The sequence below is a fragment of the Ochlerotatus camptorhynchus genome, unplaced genomic scaffold (assembly GCF_037179485.1).
Source record: "Ochlerotatus camptorhynchus isolate MF236.1 unplaced genomic scaffold, CSIRO-AGI_Acam_v1.1 ptg000443l, whole genome shotgun sequence".
In the NCBI taxonomy this organism is placed as follows: Eukaryota; Metazoa; Arthropoda; class Insecta; order Diptera; family Culicidae; genus Ochlerotatus; species Ochlerotatus camptorhynchus.
In genome coordinates, this window is record NW_027040929.1 from 3,211,594 (window position 1) to 3,234,686 (window position 23,093).

At 39.5% G+C, this 23,093-nt stretch overlaps 2 protein-coding genes across 9 annotated transcripts in view; both read left to right on the forward strand.

The window, feature by feature from the left end:
• Window positions 1-21,991, forward strand: part of dop (microtubule-associated serine/threonine (MAST) protein kinase dop) — a 42,502-nt gene extending 20,511 nt beyond the window's left edge. For 6 of the 7 annotated variants that reach the window (XM_065234807.1, XM_065234808.1, XM_065234810.1 and 3 more), the window contains 2 exons: window positions 12,042-12,210; window positions 12,287-21,991. In XM_065234807.1, coding sequence (XP_065090879.1) covers window positions 12,408-18,386 — 5,979 coding nt within the window. In that variant the 5' untranslated portion in view covers window positions 12,042-12,210; window positions 12,287-12,407 and the 3' untranslated portion in view covers window positions 18,387-21,991. The remainder of the gene's footprint in view (window positions 1-12,041; window positions 12,211-12,286) is intronic. The other variant, XR_010518506.1, reaches the window with a different exon arrangement.
• The window catches only part of LOC135711855 (uncharacterized), a 186,671-nt gene that overhangs the window by 20,300 nt on the left and 143,278 nt on the right, over window positions 1-23,093 (forward strand). The gene's annotated exons all lie outside the window — the stretch shown is intronic.

Here is a 23,093-nt window from a genome sequence, read left to right on the forward strand (position 1 = left end):
CAAGTGGGTGGTATTTATAAACTGAATACTGTTGCTCTTGACGGTACACACGCCGCTGCTTGCTGGCATTGACCGTAAGCAATTTGCGTGAAAAACAACATTCAAAATCCGCCGAGTTACGCCAGCAACCCGCTTTACTTGCCTACTTCATCCATTTCATTCTCGCGCCAAGAACCTAGCACCCCCAAGTTCAACCGATAGCAGCGAGGTAAGCCGCTGCCGCTTCTGACGATAGTCAGTCAGAACCAACCGACGACGACGACGACGAAGAAATCATAACATACGGCGATACTTTGTGACAGTGAACGAAAACATAAACATCCAATAAAGGGTCTATTTTTAACACGTAACGACAAGTTCAGAATTCTTGTGTTTGATTATTGAACACGTCGCGGGCAAAGTAGATAGCGATGGTGAAGGTGGTGGGGTCGTTTTAGCGGTTAGGTCGGTTGGTCGACCGAGTAACACAGAATAAAATCGGATATACAGTGTATCGCAAAATTGAGCGTACACCCTAGTGGAACATTTTTTTAAACATTCTGAATAGGTAGATATATTTCGTTTTTGTTTTGGACTTTATTGGAATAACCTGTATGACGTTAGATTTATTTTAGTAAAACGCACGATTTTCAACTTTTTACCTAGTGGACACATTTTAGTAAAATTAGTGGAATATGAATGATCTTTATTATGACTAAAAATGGGCAAAATTTCATAAAGTTTAGTTCATAATATTTCAAAATATTTAGGTTTTTAAAGTAAAACGTTACTTACGTTTAATGAACGTAACCTAATAACTCCAACACTGTAACAATAATTGATAAATTTATCATGATTCGGCAACCAAAAATTCAGAAACGTATCTCTTTAAATTTTGCTTTTCAAGCAGTTTTTTTTTTCTAAAATTTAAGGACATTTGAACGCGCAATTTTGAGATACACTGTAAGTATGTATTACGTTGTTGTTGCGAGTGAGATATAGCTACTCGAGATTAGCGACTAAAGGTTAACTCGATAGTGTGCGCTTGAAGCAGTGAAATGCCTGACAGATTGGCACAATATTTGTGTTGCACCCTTTTTTTATATAGGTATATTGACGATAGATTATTCGTTTGAGAATTAATACTGCAGCAGGTTATCTACAGTATTTTTTGTTTGTGGTAATGCCAGCAAAAAATTTGAAAGTATATTTTATTGAAAGCCACGCACCAATTTTTTGACGGTTTTTTTTTTTTCTCGTAAAGCAAAGGGGTCTCACCAAATTATGTAAGGGAATAGGGCGGAGGGTGTTCTCAACATTTCATTGAATTCCTTATAAGAATGGAGTTCAGACATTGCATTACATAGGATTTAATTGTTTGGAGAAATAATTTGGTTTTAACAAAAAACCTAACAACAGACCACTATAGCTGTTTCTGATACAGGATTTTGAAAGTCTCCTAAGTTTTGCAACTGTTCCAAGAGAGGCAGAACTTAGTAAATAAAATCAAATGGTTCGTTAATTATTGGCTTGATTCTCTATAAAATCATGGGTGGGACATTCCTTTGTATGTCCCATCCAGGTATTTGTCCTACGTGTCCACTTGCAGCGCCTCTAATTAAAATCATCCCGAAATGTCTTCATAACTACTTTCAGGATTCTCATAGAACAATCTTATATCTAGGGAATATCACTCCGATATTCCCTAGACATTTTCTCAGTACAGCATTTTAGGAAAATCCCTCCGGAAATGATTTACGGCTTAACGACTTGCACCCAATTTAATTGTTTATAAGAAAGTTTAAACATACTGAGAGGTAAGCACATATCATCGTTAAGAAACGTGTGTGTGTGAGAAAATTTGCGAAAAATTCTAAGGGCTTCGAACCCACAATTCCTATTCAGTACACGGATGTATTTGGCTGATGACATTTGAGTTTCGAATCCGTTTCCCACCCTAGTCTTTTTGCGCAAACGTTCTCTAATACACAACAATCGTCTATTATCGACGATATGTGCTTGTACCGCAACCACTCAGTATCAGTCGATGTGAACAAACACAGCTCATTTTTGCTGTGCTTCCTTACATGCTGAAGTATTTCCAGTCCGGTATGAAATACAACACTTGAGCTGCCGGCCTCGACTCCGACCACCGGGTAGTGATGAATATCATCAACTACTTTATGATTTACGGTCGCCAATGGAGTCAATTTAATTGTTTATAAGAACGTTTGAACCCCAAGAAATCTCTTGGAATTCAGTCTACATATACATACTCGTACTCTCAATAATTCTCACCAGACTTTTTCTTATATTGTTTTCGCCAATTCCTTTGAAATTCTTTTCAAGATCGCCTTGGGATTCTCCTTGGAATTCGCTTGAAACTCTACCTTTGGAATTTTTCTCGAAAATCCCTTGGAACCGAGGCTGCTGCTCAGAATATCCTTCCTGAGAAGTTCTTTAGAATCCTACCATAAATTCTTTGAAATACCCTCAGAATTCTTAAGAATTCTCCTAGGAACTACCTTAAAACTGTATTCAACATTAGATTGAAGTTCTGCACAGATTGTTTTAGCTGTCCTCAGAAGATGACTCCTTTCTTAGCGGTATTCTCTAGTACAAGGCTTTTAGTGACTTGGTCACTTTTTTCGAGCCAGTCACTAAAAAGTCTCTTTTTTAAGTCCAAGTCACTAAAGTCCCTTTTTCTTGTAATAAGTCACTATTTCCAACTTTTTTAAACGTGAATTTATTTAAAGATTGATCATTCTTCTGGATAGGTCTTATGTTGAGGACATGGTATAGAGCTTTTTTTTAACGTTTAATCGTTCTTCTCTATCTACAGGGTGTCCACTCATTTGGCTAAATAAAGCTCCCTGAGTTTTTTGCAGGTGTTTTCATAACTTTGGCGGATAATGTCCAGGTTTATAATAAGAATGCTATTTATGAAAGGCGTTAAAAATATGTTTTTAACGCAAACGTTTTTAAGACATGACAATCCGTTTTAAAGAAACAGCTTGAGCTCAAATCCATTAAATGTTGAAGTTGAACACTTACTTCATTTTGGTAAGTCTAAGATCACAACATTTTTAATGTCTTGACGTTTCGTACTATCAAAAATGTGGAAACTATGATCTCAGAAAAGTTCGATCTAGCGATCTTTGGGACTTCCAGAGGTCTTAAGAGGAAGTCCCCGAAACTTTAGCCCAGACTATTGAATTGGTTTGAAAATCTATAAGCGTGAGTTTGGACAAATTCAGGATAGGTCCATGAAGTGCTGAAATAAAATCGAGAACCCTTAAGATGTTCCGAAAGATTCAGTATAGAGACCTTCAGAAAATTTATGAATACTTCAGAAATATTTCAGGAACCTCGCAGAAATCCAGAGAATTCCAGGGAAGTTTAAAGGTGTTTACGAGAATTCCATTTATTTTAAAGCAGAACTGAGATCTTCATTACAGTTGAGAGTTTTAGGGAAGCTCCGAGAACATGAAGACAGATCTGAGAATTAAGGGGGAGTTCAAAAAAATTCAAGGAAATTGCAAAAACCGGAATTTCCCGAAACTTCTGTTTGCTCAGAGAAAATTTCTGGAACGCAATAAAAATTATATGAACATCCAGAAAATGTGAGAGTATTTCAAGGGTGTTTTATCATGGAAATTTCAAGATCCATAGAACATTCGAAAATTTAGCTCAGTTGATTAGAGAACATCAACGAAGTACCATTAATTAAAAAAAAAGACGAGAACTTTTAGCAAGCACCGATATTTTCAAGAAATTTTAGATAACTTCTAAGAAATTTAGATATTTTTGATTGTTTCATTATATTCAGTGAAGCTCCGACTACTTCGAGGACGATTAGATAACATCAGAAAAATCCCATTTTAAGGAAATTTGTAGCGCCTTACAAGGAGTTCCTTGGAATTATGGGATATTCCGAGAATTCTATGATTGATCCGAAAACTGTTGAAGCTTCAGGGAATTTTAAATATATATATCAGAAAATTTACCGGAACATTTGATCAATTTAAGCATAGAGCATAGAAGCATAGAAAACTACTTACAGGGAAAATTAGAGATTTAAGGCAAAGTCCCGTGAGCGTTTATAAACTTTATAAAACTTAAGGAAAATTGTAGAACTTAAAGGCATATAAATCAATTCCAGTAAAATGGTGGGTTCTTTAAAAAAAATACTAAAGCAAGGCAGTCTAGAGAGAATTTTAAGGAAATTGAGAAATATTTTTGGGCAGTTTTAAAAACATCAGGAAACTCTATTCTATTGAAGAAGTTATGAATTAATATCGATAATTTAAACTTCAGACAAATCTTGAGAACTATATTCATTATTTCGCTGCGGAGCGGAAGCCTAAAGAATTTCCGAAAATTTCAGAATAACTTCGAAAATTTCACAGAAGTACAGAGATCTTCAGAATCATTTCGAGAACTTCATAAAAGTCTATGGAACTTAAGGGAAGACCCGAGAACTTCAGGAACTTTTATGGACATTTCGGGAGCATCTCAAATAAGTTTAGTAAAGCTCCAAAAACAAAGGGAATTTCAGGGGACTTTAGTTCAATTAGTTTCACTAAATAAGCGGAAAATTTCGTGAAGTTCCCAGATTTTCAGAGAATTTTAGAGATGTTAGGAAAATTTTTGACGTTTTCAGATAGTCCAAAAGTTCACGCAAGCTTAAACATATTTAGAACAGCTCAATTAAATTCATGGTACTACAACAAACTCCATGAGAACTGCAAACACGTTAGAGAAATTTCGAGAACTTCGAGAAAGATATTGATCTCGCTAATAAAGCTCAAAAAAAAACTTCAAGAAAGAACGGATATCCTCAGAGCAGAGATATTCCAGAGCAGGGAAATTACATAAATTAAAAAAAAAATTTCGAGGAATTCAGTGAATTGTTAACACTTAAGGGGGTATTCCCGATCTTTTTTTTCAAAAAATCAAATTTTTTTTTCACGTTTTTTTGTACTTTAGACTATATACTTTCATCCCCCCAAGCCGTTTTCCGATCAGCGAATTCGGTGTCCAGGCATAGCTGACTAATGGTAAGAACCCCCAAATGGTTTTAACTAAAGTCAAAACTTTAAACGCGTTTTTCTCGAAACCACATTTTTTTTATCGGGCGAAGATTTTTCTCAGAAACTATAAGAGATATTGACTTGAATCTTTGCGCATTTTGTTCTTTATTAAATTCTTTGGAGCTTCTCCCACTTTCAGCCAAAAATATTAACATTTAACATTGTTTGAAGCACCTTAAAGTTGCAAAAAAGCGGGCCAAAAATCGCCTGTTTTTTCATATGGCCGCCATTTTGTTAATTTGCAAGATTTTTTGCTGCCAACGGGAGAAGCTCCAGAGAATCTTATGCAGATTATTAATTTCATCACGAAATCTGTTTCAGATGAAGCCGTTCCAGAGAAAAGTCTTCGCCCGTCCAGGCGTTTGCGGCGAACAGGGGTCTGTTTGTCGCCATTTTGTGACGTCAACAATGTCTTTTTTTATGTCGAAAAAAATTTATTTGTAAACTTTAATGTTCAATAAACAAGAATCCCAAAGAGTTAGGCGCATTACTATTCATTTTCCTTGAAAAAAAAAAATTAATTGAAAAACAGGCCGAAAAAAGGCAAAAGATTGGGAATACCCCCTTAAGAGAAGATTCATGATCGTTAGGAAAATAATGGAAACTTTAGGAAGTCCGAAAAAGTTTAGAGAAGTTAAAAGAAATGATGCGAAGTATTTCGAGCATCGGGTTAGTTTCTCATTTAATAAAATTCAGGAATATTTTGGGAACTTACAAGTAGTTATGAAGACCTCAGATTAGTCCATTCCATATTCAACGGAGATTTCTCATGACAATTCGCATGGAGTTTACTATCTTAAGCTTAGGCTTCACATGAAGTCTAAAATTCCTCAGAAGTACCATGAAAGCAGATTGCAGTTGATGTTTTTCTCGTAGATTTTTGTCCCAGAACTCCAGTGGAATGAGGTCCTTAGAAATTATAATAAAATTCCATGAGCCTTAAAACTGTGCAAGGAATTTGACTCCAGATTCTTGAAAATTTCTTGAAGTATTATATAACTTTTCAGTTCAGAATTTATAAATTTATGTATTTCTTACTGGAGATCAATTCATTCTGGATCTATAAAGTTTAATGTGTGATTGCAAATAACTAGGAATATTAAATGTTTTTATATTAAAATACATTCTTAGTAAGAAAATTATTTAATTTCTTGAAATGATAAGATTCCCTGATACTTCCAGATATTTTCAGGAGAAATAAAATTCCCTGCGAAATCCCGGTTTTTTATGTTTTTCCAGGTAGTAGAAGCTTGGAGGTTTGGTCATAATCTTTCTATTAAATCTTTCGCTTTAAAGGTTCCTATCGTACATATTTAAGCGTTTATGAGAATCTAATTGAATAAGTCTAAAACATCAAACATTTATTTGGTATGCCATAAGAACGACTAATTTTCTTCGCTTAGGTCACTTTTAAGTCACTTATTTACAACTAAAAGTAACTATTTGGTCACTTATTTCTTCAACATGGTCACTAAAATCACTATTTTTGACAACATTGATCGCTACCAGCCCTGCTAGTAGCTCTCCTCGGAATTCACTTTGATTAAATGATTGTTTAACATTTAAGAGATTTTCAGAAAAAAAAAACAGAGTATCTGCTGCCTTGAAAATCCTGGAAAACCGGAATCCTCAGAGAATTTTGAAATTCTCGTATCGAGGCATCAAACCATTGTTAAAAAGTGGAATTCATATTTAATCTTTGAACATAATTATTCTGGAGTGGATTTATCTTTAGTAACAACGTAAATTCAGAAACTTGAAATGTTGTTCGGGGTTCTGAATTATGAATTATTTCTACCGATTTTAAACTTAGACAAATTGTTGAAACCCTGGATCTAATAAAATCAGACTTGGAGAAATTTTCAAGAATCTGGAACGAAAATAAAAATTAATGGTATTGGACGTTCAATGTCTTCCAAAAACCCAGATTTAAAAAATAAGTACCTCGCAAAAGTTTCTCAGCTAGTGTAGCGTAAGCAGAATTCCAATGTAATTCTGACTAAAATCCCAAGGGAATCCTGAAAAGGATTCAAAGGAAATTTCCAACACAATTATAAGGAGAATTCCAAGATAATTCTAAGAGAGTTCTGTCTAAGGGATTTATTAGGAGTGAGTAAAATTCCTAGAGAAGAAGGAGAGTCCCAAAGTAATTTTAGAAAGAATTCAAGAAATTTTTTTAGGATTATTCCAATGGCATTCTAAGAAGTATTCTAAAGGAATTTTAAGGATAGCTACAAGGAAATGTCCAACATAGTTTTGTGTTAAATTTCAAAGGAATACTTAAGAGACTTTCAAAGCTATTTCTGTAACAGAAATCAAAGAAGAGTTTATAGAGAATTCTGAGGAGCATTTCAATGAATTTACGGGACAGCTCTTAGAGAATTCTGAGTGGAATTTAGAGGGAATTCCGAAATAATTCCATGGGAATGTCAAGAGATAGGGGAAATGACAGACTATTTTCGGCAACCCAAATAGAAACTCTAATTTCACTGGATTTTCTTACGAAAACACTTCGCTGAATGCATTCGCCCTCCCCTTGGCTAGTTTTTTAACCTGGAAATTGATGGGCGGGCCTAATCTTATACTTCATAGTGGAGCGTTGGAGACGGTTGGTTTAGGTCCGGCATCGTTGGCTCATGCCGTGACAGAATAGCGTCATGAGCATGCGATGAGGATTACTGAGCTTCCTCTCTGATGAACCATTGCATAAGAGAACCAAAGTTCTAGCCAGAAGTGATAGTATCACACTTGTTACTCCTTTATTTGAAAGCCGTGTTGTAGTACGCTTACGTATAGGCACTGTCGTTGGGTGCGATACTGGCGGGTTTTTCCGTAAATCACTCTTATTTTATTTATTTTTACGCAGATAGATTTATTTGGGTTTGCAAGGGAATTATACTATTGAAATATTTCAGAAAGTGCCCAACAGTGCTCCTTCTACTTGCGTGACAAGCTTTCGTTGTTGTTTTCATTGAGGTATTACTCAGGGAACAATGTTAAACACCATTTTTGTACATGGTATTGCAACTAATTTATATGTGCTTCATTTTGATTTGGGATAAGTGTTTGAACTATGGCTCGGGATTTCCACTGTGGCGTGCTTCTATTGTGAAATAACCATACGTATTTTTGTGGTGCGACATAGTGGAAACGTGAGAGCGTAGTTGAAGCATATAGGGTTACGGTATGTAATGTGGGTCTAGTCCTTTCATTCGGCCTATCACGCAAATAAATAATTAATTAAGGAATATTACACAAAAAATAAGGAAAATATTGATCACTGATGGTTGATAAATGTGTACCACACACAAATCAATTTATATCACAACATTTCAATACATTTTCAGCTCTCGTAAGTAATAAAACTGGTTGAGAATATCACAATGTTCGGAGTTTTTAGCCGCCATGACTTATAAGGTTAAGATGGGAAGGTTGACTGACGATCATCAAATGGCCTGATTATGGCATTTATTGATTGGAATTACCTGATAATACACACTAGACGTAAAACTTACAGTTGCTGTTTGAATATTTTATGTTTATTTTAATTGTTTAACAACGTTTTCACAAGTAAAACATGGACCCAACTTTAGGGACACATTTCTTTTCTATGTTCCTAACTATGGCCCATGAAATTCATTTGACAGCATATAGCAATAAGAGTAACGTCAACAATGTTGTTTTGCATTTGGATGATAAGGAACGAACAGGAAGGGAGATTTTTTCTGCCAAACCTGTATAATGAACATCACAATGTTCTGATTTAGATATTCTGCGGTCAAAAGACGATAAGCGAAATTTTTAATTTTTAATTTTTAAATTGAGTGATTTAATGTAGTTTTCGTAAAATTTTCTCTAAGAAATGTTTTGAGGAATGAAGAGCATTAAGTTAACAGTGATAGTGATAAAAAAAAATACATCAGAAAACGTTACCAAGAGCGTTTTTTTGAGGATCAAACAAGATAGGACGAAGTTGCATCCATAAATAGACCCAATTTGGGGACAATAGACCGATATTACATACATTTCCCTGGTGAGTTTTTGTCTTAAAAAAAGTAAGTTTTTCAACTTTTCGTGGTTTCTGATAGCAAACGACATGATAAGCATATCTAAGCATACCATTTAGCAGTATAATATCGTTTGCAGGTAAATTCATTGATGAGTTATGATTAAAAACGTAATCGATGGCTGCATATTAGACCGAGGTTAGGGACGTATACCCTACCCTATGTAATTTAAAAATCAGCTAGGATACTAACTTCAAAGTGAAGCATTTTAGTCACTTGAAGGTGTCATCTGGAACGAACTATATAATAATATATTAAATATAGGTCAAAGTCAAAAACAACTTGAAACACGTTAAATTTTAGATTACATTCACAAGTGCAGGTACTTAATAAAGCATGGTAGGTAGATTAGAGATTTCAATTATGTATTAAATTAGACTAGAGATATCATAATCAGCAAACGAACTTAAATAAGAAAATTTAGACAGCCTAGTAGCATTAAGTGGATTAACAGAAGAGTTAGGATGCGGAGGGTCCGCTTAGGGAGGCAACTAGCCTTTAAAGCAACTAGCAACTAGCCTTTTCATGTATTGCCTGTTTATTTTGATTATTGCTTTAAAATATCAATTTGGTATATATGTGAAAGGGAGTGGGAGTGGGAGATAGATTTTCGGTTTATTTACATTTAGCATCACTATGTGTCATTTCCTCAAAACCCCCCAATAACCGGCCTCTTCAATCCCTTCCTTTTCCCATGGCGTTCAAGTGGTCCGCATAGACTATTCAGCCATTACCCGTCCTTTATTAAAATGAAAATGAAAACACTTCGCTGAATGCATTCGAACGATTCTTTAGGCTTTCAGCTTCAATTAGATTATATTTTTACCACTGAGAAAAAGCAATCTAGCAGGGTTTTCTTGAAATGAAACACACGCACTACAAAATGCTACTGATTTCGAGTTGCCGATGAAAGCACAGCCTTTTAATACGCAGCTCAGATTATGGGGGCTTTTATTTAGGACTTATACAATTTGAATTCTCAGACCTATAATCCGACCTTGAAAAAAATTTCAAGCTTGACCATGAGATGCTTTCAATATTCAAAACTAAAAGAAATATTCGAATAGCATATTTTTTGCGTTTTAACCTGACACCCTGAAAATTGAGCTATTTTTGAATTATTGACAAGCAAAATGTTCCCACTCGCTCACTGCGGAATAGAAATTTGTTTAGCATCAACAATCAAAGAACAGACTGTGCCAAATATAGTCAATTGAATAGAATGGTATCTTCCTACAATACATACTGTGAATCTATTGACATAACAATGAATATAATTACGCTTAAAAAACTTTCTTCACGAGGTTAGCTAAGCATCAATAATAAAATATATAAGTTATGCAAGTACTTGAATTAAAATTGTAGCAATTAGCATTTAAGTAAAATTTTAAAATGGTCTACACTGATTGACGACAAATAAATAAATAAATAAATGAAAAGTTTCGTTCCGTTTCCCATACATTTTACCATACAAAATTTAAAATTCTCCCAAAATTCCCCATCATAAACAAATTCGATAAAATTTGGCACAGTTTTTGGGGACCTCAATACAGATCGAAAGAGCAGTGACAGTTGGCCCACCCTAATGATCATATTCCTAGTAACATTCTCTCCAAAACTACCTTGGAATCAACCTTTAACTAGTTCTTCTTACAGTTTTTTTTTTAATTGAAGTCAAATTCCTTGCAATTCTTCACAGAGTTCCTCTACAATTATTCCTGGAATAACTTTGAAAATCTTCCAAAAATTCATTTGGCATTCTCCTTCAAAATGGTATAGCAATTGTGTCAAAATCCTAAAGGCGTTTTTGAAGTTTTTTAATTAATTTTGGCTTAACAAGCTTAATAAAAAATTACCATAAACGAACGATAACCCAAATCATTAAACTATTCCACAAATGGTTTGGATGATACCCCGAACACGTCGTTAAGCAAATTAACCATAACATTTATATTAGAAAATTAATTAAATTAAAAAAAAGTGGGTCACAATCAACCACAGTTTGAGAACCTCTTTGTTAATCTATGGAATCGAGTCATGTCAATAAGTCAGTCATTGCTCAACTTTGATGACAAACGTTAACTCACAAAATACTCATACGAATCATCATTCTCCGATGGGGTAATGTCAGCTCAAGACAGCTTCCTTGCAATAATAATAATAATAATAATCGATTTCAGATGAAAATGCATAAAGGCCAGCTGCCAACGTTCCTATATACCGATCCAAATGACGCATATTAATTTTTCAAGCTCAGGGTAAAACACTGACTTGGCTGACTAAGATGAGTAGTTGTGACTTGAGGTAGATTCCGGCCAAACCAACATGTGGCCCAACCACAGTAGTGACTCACAGAGGGTATTGGTAGTAGGTAGACACTGTCCATCGTCACTCTCCCGGCCGTCGACGATGGTTGCACGGTAGTAAATAGAGAAAAATAAAACATCAACCTGACCGGACCAAATGAGATGCGTTTCGGCTGGCTGCTGCTAAAAGGGAAATACTTATTTGTGCGAGAGAGAGAGAGAGTGAATGGGTGAGTCAGAGTCGGTTTGGAGTTGTTTATTGTTGCAGAAAGCCAATACCAGAACGGGTTATCCATTAGTTAGTTCAAAGTGCTGCCTGCTTAATGCTGTACAACTTTGGAGATTCTACTCAGGCTAGGCGCTTGATATACGAGTAAACAAAAAGATCGATTATTGCACGCTTGCTACCACCGGGCACCCATGTGGTTCGTGTTGAAATATTCAAAAGTAAACAGAATGGGGTGGTTCAGAACCATTTGTTCGTCGTTCTCTTCTAGCATCTTTTCTCACTGACAACAGCTTATCGATATGACGTGTTTGATAAGGAAGTTTCTAATTATGCGTTTGTGTTTTATTCTCTTTCTATCCTGTTTCAGCGATGAAGGTCTAAGGCACCTTCACCAGTTCCGCACGGAACCTAAGCACTAGATAGAGAGCACTGATTAGTGCTCGACGCAACTCGCAACGATTAACTGCAAACCGAAGATCAACCACAGCGAGAAAAAACACACTCAGCAGATCCATAATGGTGTTATCATACTGCAGGTAAGTGATTGTTGGAAATTGTTTCGTTCTTAAGCGAAATCGACAGTATCAATAGTTCCAAATGCATCCGCTTCAGATATATTGATAACATCTAAATCGCGTCTGAGTGCACGCCACTCTCGCGTATCATCACAAACAAACTCAGACCAACCTCGGAGGTCAATAATCCGGCAAAACATCTAATATCCGTTGTCGAAATGAGCCAAAGGTCAACCGGTGCCAGCGGCAGTAATAAGCAGTCAGTGGTCACTGCTGCTGCTGCTGTTGCTGTTGCTTCGTCTACAGACGCAACAGCATCAACGACGTCGACGACTGCCATAGCAAAAAGCACAAGTGGTGGTGGTGGTAGTAAAATTGCTCCAATGGTTCTAAAAACTAGTGAAACTGAAACTCTAGCCGGAAGGGATCGATTGAAACCATCATCAACAGTTCGAGCACTGAACTTTGATGACGCTGAGCTAGAAAAGATGAACAGCCCTCCGGGAAGCGCCGAAAAGAAGGATGATTCCAAGACGAGAAAAGAAGATGTGAATCCTATGGCGACTGCTATTACAAAGGAAACCGATATCAAAACGAAGAACATTCCAAATGTTTCGAATAAACCGTCCGTGGTGAAGAAGGAAGAAGTCAAGACGCAGACATCTGCAACTACGACTACTGTTTCATCGGTATCGTCCAAGCCGATATCTAGTCCTGCCGTTATTTCAGCTTCCAAACCACCGCACAGTAGTAGCCCGAAGCAGGCCCTGGATGCAGAGGTTAAACCACATGGAAGTCCATCCAAAGGAAGCTTGAAGAAGATGCACCTACAGTCAAAAGTCGAAGAAACGCCCAAGCCAACGCTGCTCAAGTCATCATCTGTTCCGGCATCTGTCCCAGGTAATACGAGACCCACTCCAGTTCCCCCACTTCAAATGCAATCGAGTACTCAGCTGCCGGCTCCCGTAAAACCAACAGCAGCAGCGTCACCAACTGCTACCGCTGCTCCTGTTGTTCTACGGCCATCGTCCGGAACTAACCTGCAAAAGTCTGCTTCGTATCGAAAATCATCCTACAAACCACAGCACTCTCATTCGCTCCGGTACTCCGGTAGCGGCAGTGATATCTCCAATCTAGTTCGCGTTCGTAACTCAACCCTTGGAAACTCGGCTCCAACTCTATCGATCACCTCCAAGGAAAATGGATTCAGTCAACGCCGATCGACTTCTTCTTCGGCCGCTCGCAGTGGAGCAGTAGCCCGGCATCGCCTAAGCTTCGTAGCCAACATTTCGCCACGATCTCATTCGCCCATTCCTGCTAGTCCCATCGATAGCCCTCGGATCAACTCGCCGAGTATCATCCATTTTCCGTTCGTTCCAATCAAACGGATTACCAACAAAAACAGTGATAGCCGTCGATGGTCCGTGGCTTCGTTGCCTAGTTCGGGCTACGTAACTACTCCGGGAAGCTCAAACATCTCTTCGCAATGTTCCAGTCAAGAAAAGCTGCATCAATTTCCTCCGGTACCAACGAATGACGATCTGCACATGCTGTCACTACACTTTTCCAGCAACGATAGCAATCCCGGAATTGACGGCCGCAATCTGCTTCACCATCATGGTTTCCACCATCTTCATCATCATCAACTCCCGCATCAACACAGCGGTAACGGCTTCAATCCACCGGTGTCCCCTCTTGCTCCACAATATCAACACTCAATCCAGCAACCGCTTAGTCTACAATCGCATGCGACCCATTGCAATAGTCCCCATTCGGTGAAATCCTCCGGCAGCTGTAAGGATGAACTCAACAACTTCTGCGGATGTCGTTCTCCGATCCACCGACCACGATCGCGCAGCTTAAGCAGTCCTTCCCATTCTCCTATCACCGACAATGAGATATCCCTGATGAATACCTTCTACAAAGAACGATTCCCCAAAGCCACGCAACAGATGGAAGAACGTCTGTCACACTTTATCAACGAGAACAAAAACATCATCAACGATAGCGCACGAATCTCCCAACCGATCGTACGTTTCGTTCACCACCAAGTCCTGGAAATGGCTCGCGATTGTCTCCACAAGTCTCACGCTAAGCTAATAACTTCCCGGTACTTTTACGAAATGAACGAAAACCTCGAACGCCTGCTGCTGGAAACGAAAGAAAAATCCCCGGAAGCCGCCCCGGAAATCACCGGTGTGATCAAGAAACTACTCCTGATCATCTCTCGTCCGGCGCGTCTGCTGGAATGCTTGGAATTCGATCCGGAAGAATTCTACCGCCTGCTGGAAGTAGCCGAAGGCCAGGCAAAGGTTACGCAAGGTATCAAAGCGGACATTCCTCAGTACATTATCCAGAAGCTGGGTCTTAACCGGGATCCGATTGCCGAACTGCAGGAAGAACTAATCGAACAGGCATCTCTGAACTCGTCCATCAGTACCAACTGTGATTCATCGGATAACAACAATTCGTTTTCGCCTAACCAATCGTTCGGTGGCATGGGATGGCTGAACCGAAGTGGATCGATTACTTGCTCCACTCCCAAAGGTTCTGGCTCGTTGAACAATAGCATCAATACATTAAATAACAACCAGTCGAGCAATATAAATAGCAACAGTACGGTTGGAACTACCGGTGCGTTAAACAAAAGCTTCAAGGCACGAACGGTCAATACCGTACCCAGTGAAAAGGATTACGATATGCTCAAGTTGATCTCGAACGGAGCCTACGGGGCAGTTTACTTGGTGAAGCACAAGCAAACGCGACAGCGATTTGCCATGAAGAAGATCAACAAAAACAGTCTAATGCTGCGGAATCAGGTGGAGCAGGTGTTTGCCGAGCGGGACATTCTCAGCTTTGCTGACAACCCGTTCGTAGTTAGCATGTACTGTTCGTTCGAAACCAAGAAGCATCTCTGTTTGGTGATGGAATACGTGGAAGGTGGAGATTGTGCAACGCTCCTGAAAACCATTGGTCCGTTGCCATTCGACATGGCGCGGTTCTACTTTGCGGAAACGGTACTAGCGGTGGAGTATTTGCATAGCTACGGAATTGTGCATCGGGATTTGAAGCCGGACAATTTGCTGATCACGGCTTTGGGGCATATCAAGCTGACGGATTTCGGTCTCTCCAAGATGGGATTGATGTCGCTGGCTACGAACTTGTACGAGGGATATTTGGACAGTGAAACAAGACAGTTTTCGGATAAACAGGTTTTCGGAACACCAGAGTACATTGCACCGGAGGTGATCTTAAGACAGGGATACGGAAAACCCGTGGACTGGTGGTCCATGGGAATCATTCTATATGAATTTTTGATTGGCTGTGTACCGTTCTTTGGAGAAACGCCGGAGGAACTGTTTGCCCACACGGTGAACGACGATATCGAGTGGCCGAACAACGATGATTGGCCGATTCAGGACGAAACGAAAGACCTAATAACAGTGCTGCTTCAGCAAAATCCACGGGATCGGTTAGGAACAGGTGGTGCTCATGAGGTGAAGGAACATTACTACTTCATTGGGTTGGATTGGAACAATCTTCTCCGGCAGAAAGCTGAATTCGTTCCTCAGTTGGACAATGAAGAGGATACAAGTTACTTCGATACACGAGTCGATCGTTACAACCACGAAATATGTGGTGACGACACGGACGATATGGAAGATTCGCCACTGTTCGGATCGTTCAGCTCGTATTCGCCGCAGTACAGAAAACAGCAAGCAGCTACAACCAATCCACCTTCCACGGTTACGCAAACACAAGAACAGCTGGCTTCCCCACTTCCTGGCTCCAATCTTCCATCGTCCCTTGTTAAGGAAAAGCATCAGCTTCCATCACTGTTCGAAGACAGTTTCGATATAAATCAACCGAAGCCAAACGACATCAGCAAGCTCATCATTACACCGGAACTGCGCAAGTTCAACATCAACCCATCCAAATACAAGATGCCATCGACGCCAGATTTGGAGTACCTTCCGGAGCTGGCCACACCTGATCGTGAAGATTTCATCAGCCATTTGAACCTGCGGCCACACGTTCAACAGCCGGTACCCACAACTCCGGAAACCCCGGAAACCAACAAACGGTTCAGTGATTTCTACCCACTTTCTTCGTTGAAACAGCTTTCAACGCCAGAATCATCGCAGACGGATAGTGACGACGTATCTCCGCAGATCCAACGAAAGCGCAAGATCGTCCACAGCCGAGGAATCCTGCCAAAGTTCTCGATATCGATCGAAGACGATCAAAGTGGTCACGAAACGTCCTCTTCGACGCCGTCTCAGGTGATCAATTCGTCACCTTCCAGTTCGCTGAATAACCTGAATCAAGCGCGCCATATCGTGAAAAGTGCTTCGGCATTGGGACTCTCGCTAATGACGTCCTCGGATGATTCATCCACAGCGATAGCGACCATTGGAGGAGGTGGCGGAGGTCTACACAATGTTCCGACAACCTCTTCGAATCTTTCGTCTTCATCTGGTTGCAGTACCGGCATAACCTCTACGATGCATTCCGCCGGTAACTGCTCGAGCACAGCCAGCTCACGTGATACTTCTCCCTGTCGGGAACTCAGTCCTCTAGTCACTAATCTTAAGCCGCCATTGATCATCCGAAGGGGACCGCGAGGTTTCGGTTTCACCGTGCATACGATTCGGGTGTACTATGGAGATACAGATTTCTACACGATGCACCACCTGGTAATGGCCGTGGACGAAGGAAGTCCCGCGTTCGAAGCAGGACTAAGACCTGCCGATTTGATCACGCATGTCAATGGGGAAGCGGTGCAAGGTCTCTACCATACACAGGTGCTACAGTTATTACTTAGTGGAGCGGAACTGGTCAGTCTACGAGCAACTCCTCTGGAACACACAAGTATTCAAAGCGGCGGTCGGAAGCGCGAACCGTGGCAGAGTAAGTTTGCGAAGAAGAGCACCCACAGTCGTCGGAAGCAAAAGAAGGATAACGAAAAGAAACGCAAGACGTCGCTGTTCAGAAGAATCAGTAGTAAACGTGCCAGTGCCGAAATGCAGCAAATGGTGGCTGGGATACAGTCGCCAACGTCGGTTCCGCCCAGTAGAAGCTTCCAATCGTTCACCAGATTCCAAGGCAGTCAACCCAATCTGGTAGCTGCCGGAAATGCGATACCTTCTGCCATCCAACCGGTGCCTTCGACATCGTTAACCGCATCACCCGTCAATCGGTTAAGCCTTTCGCCACTGAACACGATCAATGCGTACCAGCCGTCTCCCGCTTCTTCGCCAAGCACTTCAGCTCCTAGTACTCCAACCGGAACGATTACCTACAACGATGGAGCTCCGCTCTATCAGCGGCCATCTACATTGCATGTTTTGAAACACAAGCTCCATTCGTCACCTTGTCCCACCACCAAGGGTCTTCACACGACACCAGCTGCAGGCCGACCGAACCGAAGGAAATCAGCCGACCATATGCCACTGTCTCCGCTCGCCAGAACACCTAGTCCATCGCCGCTACCGGCATCGCCAACACGTTCCTCTAGCCCGCTAGCATTTCCGGTCGTCCACCCGCTAGGATCATCCAACACTACGCAATCCTACAGTCCCGGTGGGCTACCGAATGCATCTACCGTTGCACCACAACCCGTGCCCGGTATTGTCACCATCAGTGGTTCTCCCACCCCGCAAACGAAGAAAGGTTTCCCACGGGCCAAAACAGCCGAACCCAGTTCTCCGCTACTCCGACGGGCACTGTCACCCGATCGACTTCACCCACGAAGCGCTGAGAGTAAATGCGTCCTATCACCCTTGTGCTGCAATACTCCTCTGAAAACGCCACGTCAGGTTACGGGAATTTGGCGCTCCAACCAAAACTCCACCATCACTACGGCCACTTTACCGTCGAATGCTGGCCCGGTGACTACGGCTCTTGTTGCATCTTCAAGTGTTGTCCAACCGCAGCAACAGACAGTTACATCCGCAGCGGCTACGGGTTCATCGATCACTTCCACCAACACGGTAGTGTCCAAGACCATCGTCACATCAGCGCCCCCGCCAGCAACGATGACCACCTTACCGTTTGCATCGACAACAGCTTCTTCCGCTAGTGGTGGTACCAGCCCATCAAAATCGATCAGCTCATCGCAACAGCAGCAACAGTCACACACTAAACAGCTAGCCAACATGGTAGACAAGATGAGTATAAAGGAAGACGCTCCCTAAAACAATTATGCCTGCATTGTATTAGGAATTTCCCAGCAAAAAGAAAAATACGCTCTGTTAGTAATGGTTATGAATATCATAATATTTTGTTCATGCAATTGTTAGTTCTTTTTTTTTCGTTACTTGAGTATCGTTATTTGAGTTGCGATACACGCAAGAAAAACTTGTTTTATTTATTGTACGAAACCGTAGAATAAGAAGGAAGCACAGGTCGACCAGTTCGAGCACATCGAACTGTGGTACTAGGAATAATCGAAATTGGAAGCGAATTGGAAAGTCTAGCTAGCGAATCACACTGTAGTAAAAGGTCCCACCTGCCCAACAGCACATTAGACGAAACACTACTGAAGAAGTTGAATAAAACATATTATTGTGATGTGTCGTAGCAAAGAGTGTAAAAGTCAAGAAATGAGGTGGTACAGTAGCAATAATTGTAAAATAGCGTCGCACTGAATTTTAAATCTTAGGATCGTGCTAGAGTTTTCTTTTTTCTTTTTTATCTTATTTGAGCAATCAAACCGAAAAGCATGCAACCGTTTCGATTTAGAAAGTTTAAGCAAAAAAAAAATGTTAGGTAACAAATACACGCATGAAATAATATAATAATGGAAGGATTTAAATTTGTGTGATATTTTGAATTAAATTATGTAAGATGTAATGCAAGAAAAAAATACACTACAGTTACACACAGACATAGCAAATAGGAATAAAGGAAAACCAGTTTAATGTAACGTCAAACATAGCTTACAAAAGTCTTTAACACGAACAGAAATCAATCGCCACTGCGCGGCTTATACTTTGGAAGCTTGCTGAGCGAAAACAAAAAAAAAATATCACGCCTAACTAATGAATAGGGGGAAAATTGAATGGATTCGAAGCACTGGAATGGACGATTTGGCAAGCGGATGGGTTCGGGTTTAGAGATGGATTGACTTCTAAACAAATTTTTGTTAACGATTCATTGGTTTTCTTGTAAATTTGCCATGCTTTCGATGCAAATTTAACATATTGAAAATCATTACTGAAGTTTAGGAACTGGTGGAGGATAAGAAGGAAATGGTAGAAGATATCTAGTTTGATCAGTAGGTTAAAGCGGCTGAATTGATTTTTGACGGTGAGATTTTGAACACAATCAGGATAAAGTTGTTGAATTACCTATCGGGAGTATTAAATTCTTCGGTAGACCGTTTTATTGTGCATATAAATTTGAAAAGAATCAATTTCAGAATTGCTGCGTATCGTAAAGAGATTCTCGAAAATTTTCTTTCAAGATCGTGAAGGGTTTCCAGAATAGCACGACGAATGAATAGTATAGTAATAATCTTTGAGTAGGCCTTCTTAGTGGAATCCATAAATTTCTAGTGTAATGCTTCTCATTTAAGAGATGATCTCATGCGGTTCCTAAAATAACTAATAATCCCATGTCATGAATGTTGCACAATTTCCATTCCAAAATTGTTTTTGTGGTTGACGATAATCTCAAGCACGAGTGAGACATCTGTTTATACAAGAAAACTTCCAAACCGAAAGGTTCTCCGACCGGAGATTCTTGGATTACCTTATTAAAATTCTTGATAGGTGTAGATTAGAGCTTCCAACTTTGAACCATTAGGTATCATCAAATGTTTGATGTTGATCAATCGCGATCGTAAGTGCTATCTTTCAGTTGCTAGTATGGGAAAAACCCGAGCTCATAACGTAGAATCATTATCAACATTACTCCATTGACTTTGAGAAAAGCATTAGATACTAATCGGCATTGATGCGCTATTGTGAATCAACTTTTTACGGCGGGAGATTGGAATTTAGAATCTAGAATGCTAAATTGTTTACCCGAAACGTTTCAGCATATTATCTGACTGGAGATAAATTGTAGTTCAAAACTCCCCTACACGATGTTTGGTTTCCATCCAATGCTCCAGAATGCATTCTGTTTTTACCCAACTTTACCCAACTAAATGTTGTTCATCCACTTTCCCCAAGAATTCAAACCGTTGCCGTTTAACCTCTTGACTTCTAACCCCCAATCACCACACCATAAAACACCAGGCTCCATAGTTCAGCAAAAGACACTCTCGACACTTAAGACAAAACTGTTTCCGCTTTGAAATCACCTTTTCCCAACCACCTCCTCCCCTATCCGCATCGCTCGCTCGCTCGAAACCAGCAGAATACAGCTTCCGCAAAAACCACCATGTAGCCACAGAAGCCGCAAGCGGTAGGAAGAGCAGAAAACAACAATACAGCAATAATAAATCTATACAAGTTTGAAATCAAGAAAAATAGAGCCCCCAAACCACGGAAACGAGAGATCTCTTTCCATGATATTAACATAAATTCACGTGTATGTACTATGTAGGTATCTGCAGAAATTTTCCAAAAACGCCTGCCACACACCAACAGAGAATACATTTTAGAAGGAGCGTGTAGGTTAGAAACATTCATCATTCATAGAACGTAGATTGAAAAGCAGGCGAATTATGCAAATTTTAGGGAAGCATAAATTTAGTAATCATCGTTATTGCTCCTCCGAAAACTGTAACTCACACACAGGTTAAAAAGAGAGATTGCTCGGCACAGGCAGAGCGCAGTCGAATGAAAACGAAGCGTGATTGTTGCTGACTTCGGGAAATAAATACTAATTACATTTTCAAATGCGTAACAGATAAATTAGCATCATACTCCCCAGAAACAGACTTAACACCATCCCCCCAGGAAGCCGGAAAAGTAATATCTACTCTACTAGCTGTAAGGGTGTCATACCCCTTTAAATTTATTAACTTATCCCCGCGACTCGCAAACAGCATCGTTCGCAAATTGTGCGCAATTCTACAGGCAGCGGTTCTTCCCCTAATTTTATCAATACGTAGAATTACGAATTCGTTGTAATTGATTCACCCTCAGCATCAGTTTCTAGCGTTGAAGGTCTATTTTGAATGTGATTGAAGTTGTGACTGCTACACACGGAAACGGCCCATTTTCAAATGCAATGTGAAACTATCTAAAAGGCTAAATAAACTCACTTTGTCGTCCCGTTACGTGATAATCCACATCCAATTTTGATTTTTTTCGCGTCGCCTTTTACTCATCAAGCGGAGATTTATTTGGTTGTTTATGGTCGTGTCCGTCAATGTTTGTTCTCTGGATTTTAATAATGATGCGAGCAAACGCAAAATCGAAAAGATAAAACGAATGTGCAAGGTGGCGTAGTGTAGTAGGTTTAAAAATACTGACAGAAAATGATTATGTATATGTGAAGGCACTACACAATAAGGCAACAGTGGCAGAAAGAGATTACGATTCAAAATCGAATCACAAGGAAAGCGATAGTTGGTAAAAGTCATGCGAATATATCCCTCTGAAAGGATGGGGGATAGTTGAAAAGCAAAAAGAAGGAATAATAATGTATAGGGAAACGAAGAGGTAGGAGAAGAGAGATAATGATAACAGAATGGCGAGAAAGTGAAAAAGAGAGGTAAAAAAGGTAATTATCATAAACACTTATCAATGTTGCTGCAGTGTAATTGATACATAGTGAAAATGAAGAAATGTTAATAAAACAGAAACTGAAAACGTACCCCGTTCGAAATGAACTAAAAAAAAAAACACTCTTTATGATTGCTTCGAAAATCCTTTGACTAACTTTGACTTATATCTACTTATTATTTAATCCTATCCTGAACCGGGAAACCGGAAAATAACTGGGAATTTGAAAAACAACCGGCAAAACCGAGAAAACCCGGCTGAACCGGGGGAAAATCAATAAACTGTAATACGTGGTCACTTCAATTATAAGTTGTATTTTTATTTTTATGAATGTACAAGTTAAGTAGGGGAAATTACTGCTTCGGCAGCCCAAATTGAAACGCTAATTTCACAGGATTTTCTTACGAAAACACTTCGCTGAATGCTTTCAAACGATTATTTAGGCTTTCAGCTTCAATTTGATTTTATTTTTACCACTGAGAAAAGCAAGGTTTTCTTGAAATTAAACATATGCGCTACAAAATGCTGCTGATTTCGAGTTGCCGATGAAAGCACAGCTGTTTAACAAGTCGATTGATTTAACAAGTATTGAAAGCACAGACAAACAGACATAACTCTTAGAAGAAAATTATTCAAAAAATATCGTCAAGCGTATTTTATATGCACACTAGCAACATCTATCATGCACATTCCGTAGCATTGTTTTGCAAACCGGAGCATCCCTCGTTCATGCAATTTTTCACGAGTTACTTATCCCTGGTCCTGCAACGCGTCAGCTGTGTTGAATAAAACCAAACAGATCGAAGTCAGTGATGTCGGTTCTACGAAATTTTCCGTAGATCTATAGAATTGATTGAATTTTGCAGAAATACGGATCCGTAGGACACATTCACAGAAGCTCAGTCTTTTTTAAGGATTTGTTTTGATTGTTAAGAGTGATTTTGTTTTTCGCTGGAAACAAGTATTTCAACGTGGTAATGCATCACTAATGAGTGCCCTTTCTACCACCGCTCATCACTTTAATGTGTACAAAGCAAACAATATGTAACAATCAATGTTATTCATGACGTATTGAACACCAGCTACTGAAAGTGGAGACAATATTACACTCATTAAAATGATTTGTTTACAAATTCTGTGCAAAGCTTGAGATCAAATTGAAATCAAATTTTGCTGTTTTGATGTAACTTATTTTGAATAGGGGAAAAGGTGGCTTCGGCA